The sequence below is a fragment of the Neopelma chrysocephalum genome, unplaced genomic scaffold (assembly GCF_003984885.1).
Source record: "Neopelma chrysocephalum unplaced genomic scaffold, ASM398488v2 Primary Assembly neopelma1_96367, whole genome shotgun sequence".
Lineage (NCBI taxonomy): Eukaryota > Metazoa > Chordata > Aves > Passeriformes > Pipridae > Neopelma > Neopelma chrysocephalum.
This window is the reverse complement of record NW_020925015.1, coordinates 1-2,628: the sequence shown is the minus strand read 5'-3', so window position 1 is coordinate 2,628 and position 2,628 is coordinate 1. Positions and strand designations below refer to the sequence as shown.

At 66.2% G+C, this 2,628-nt stretch overlaps 1 protein-coding gene across 1 annotated transcript; it reads right to left on the bottom strand.

The window, feature by feature from the left end:
- Positions 1–837: 837 nt before the first annotated feature.
- Positions 838–1,930, bottom strand: LOC113981278 (translational activator of cytochrome c oxidase 1-like; the record flags this gene model as incomplete). The annotated part of the gene is made up of 3 exons (XM_027708596.1): positions 838–1,018; positions 1,564–1,697; positions 1,779–1,930. Coding segments are annotated over 3 exons (467 nt in total), but the record flags the coding sequence as incomplete, so codon positions are not given.
- Between the last annotated feature and the right edge of the window lie 698 nt (positions 1,931–2,628).

Here is a 2,628-nt window from a genome sequence, read left to right as displayed (position 1 = left end):
AGGGGTGGTCAGGGGCCGTTGGGGAGGGTCGGGGGTCATTGGGGTGGTCAGGGGTCATTGGGGAGGGTCAGGGGCCGTTGGGGAGGGTTGGGGGTCATTGGGGTGGTCAACGGTCATTGGGGGTGGTCAGGGGTCATTGGGGAGGGTCAGGGGTCATTGGGATGGTCAAGGGTCATTGGCGTGACCAAGAGTTGTTGGAGATGGTCAGTGGTCAATAGGGATGGTCAAGGGTCATTGGAGGTGGGTCAAGACTTGGTCAGGGGTCACTGAGGATGGTCAAGGGTCAATAAAGGTGGTCAAGGGTCCTTGGGGATGGCCAACGGTTGTTGGGGTTGGCCAAGGGCTGTTGGGGAGGGCCAGGGGTGGTTGGGGAGGGTCAAGTGGTGGTCAAGGGTCATTGGAGATGGTCTGGGGTCATTGGGGGTGGTCAAGGATTGGCCAAGGGTGGTTGGGGGTGGTCAAAGGTCACTGAGGTGGTCAAGGGTCATTGGGGTGGTCAAAGGATGGTCAGTGGTCATTGGGGTGGTCAAGGGTTGGCCAATGGTCATTGGGGTGGTCAGTGGTCATTGAAGGTGGTTAAAGGTCATTGGGATGGTCAAGGGTCATTGGGGTGGTCAAGGGTTGGCCAACAGTCATTGGGGGGGGAGTCATTGGCCATCAGGGATTGGCCAAGAGTTGGCCAAGGGTCAACGGAGCCGCTCAACGAGCGCCCAAGCCCAGTCGTGGCCGCCCCGGTGACGTCCCCGGACGTCCCCAAACCCCCCCAGGGCGCCGTGGGGACCCCCCAGACCCCCCTAAACCCCCCCCAGACCCCTCCCCAGACCCCCCCCAGCCCACCTTGAGCGCCGGCTCGTCGCCGTCGTCGTCGTCGTCGGGGGCCACGTCCTGGGCTCCGGCCGCCAGCGCCGCCTCCAGCGCCGCCTCCATGGACACGCCCTGGCCACGCCCGTCCCGGGGGGCCACGCGGACCACCCCCGTGGGCTCGAAGCCGTGACGGGCCCCCTCGGACAGAGACCCCCTGAGGGAACCCCCACACCCCCCCCCCAGGGCATTGGGTGGGACCCTCATCCAGAGCTGGGGTACCCTGAGGGTCCCTCACCCCTCTTGGGGGTCCCCCACCCATCCCTGGGGGTCCCTGGGGGTCCCACTGACCCATCCCTGGGGGTCCCCTGGGGGTCCCTGACCCATCCCTGGGGGTCCCTCACCCCTCCTGGGGGTCCCTTCACCCATCCCTGGGGGTCCCTGACCCATCCCTGGGGGTCCCTGGGGGTCCCTGACTCATCCCTGGGGGTCCCTCACCCCTCCCTGGGGGTCCCTTCACCCATCCCTGGGAGCCCCTGGGAGTCTCTCACCCCTCCTGGGGGACCCTCACCCATCCCTGGGGGTCCCAGGGTGCCCCCAACCCACCCCAAGGATCCCAGGGGGTTCCCACCCACCCGTTCCTGGTGAGGATGAGCCTCAATTCCCACTGGTTCCACACCCCTGGGACCCCTCCCACAGATCCCTGGTGGTCCCTGGGTGCCCCCCACCCACCCCAAAGGATCCCAGGGGTGTCCCACCCACCCGTTCCTGGTGAGGATGAGCCTCAATTCCTGCTGGGAGCGCCGGGGGTTGTCCGTGAGCACCTCGAGCAGCAGCGCGGAGCCCCCCGGGCCTCGAGCCTCCAGCAGCACCCGGGACCCCCCTCCCGAGCGCTCCTGGGGGTTTGGAGGGGCAGGTCAGGGTTTGGGGGGCTTGGGAGACCCCCAAAACCCCCCTGGGACCCCCCCAGAACCTACGGCGCTGCGCAGGGCGGCCTCGATGTTGGCCTTGGGCATGTTGTGGGCCCGGCACTGCTCCACCACCTGAGCCAGGGCAGCGTTCAGGGACGGGTCAGCACCACCCTCTGGGGGGGGGAAAAGGGGATTTAGGGAGGGGTCAGCACCACCCTCTGGGGGGGGAAAGAAAGGGGGGTTTCAGCTTCCCTGAATTCCAAAGGATGTGAGGAGACCCCAACATGAATCCCAAAGGATAAGGGGGTGGGGGGACCCTCCCTGGATCCCAAAGAATGGGGGGAGACCACCCATGAATCCCTCAGGAGGTGGGGGTACCTTCCCTGAACCCCAAAGGATGGGGGGACCCTGCCTGAATCCCAAAGAATGGGGGGACCCTGCCTGAATCCCTCAGGGGTTGGGGGCACCTTCCCCGAACCCCCATGGATGGGGGGGAGACCCCTCCTGAATCCCACAGGATGGGGGAACTTCCCTGAATCCCAAAGAACGCGGGGAACTCCCCCCAAATTCCAAAGGATGGGGGGAGACTCCCCTCCCCCCAGGTCCCGCAGAACGGGGAGGGAACCCCCAAAATCCCCCCCAAATACCACGGGGGGGGGGGGGGACGACCTCCCTGAATATCCCCCCCAAATCCAGGGCTGGGCCTCCCCAAATCCGGGGGGGGGACCCTCCCCAAATGCCCCCCAAATCTCCCAGAACTGGGTGGGGGGGAACCTCCCAAAATCCCCCCCCAACGCTCCCCCTCTATCGCCACTTCCCATCCCTCTCTATCGCGATATCCGCTCTCCCTCCACCCCCGTCCCTCTCTATCGCGATATCCTGTGTCCCTCCACCCCGCAGCCCCTCTGTCGCCCCC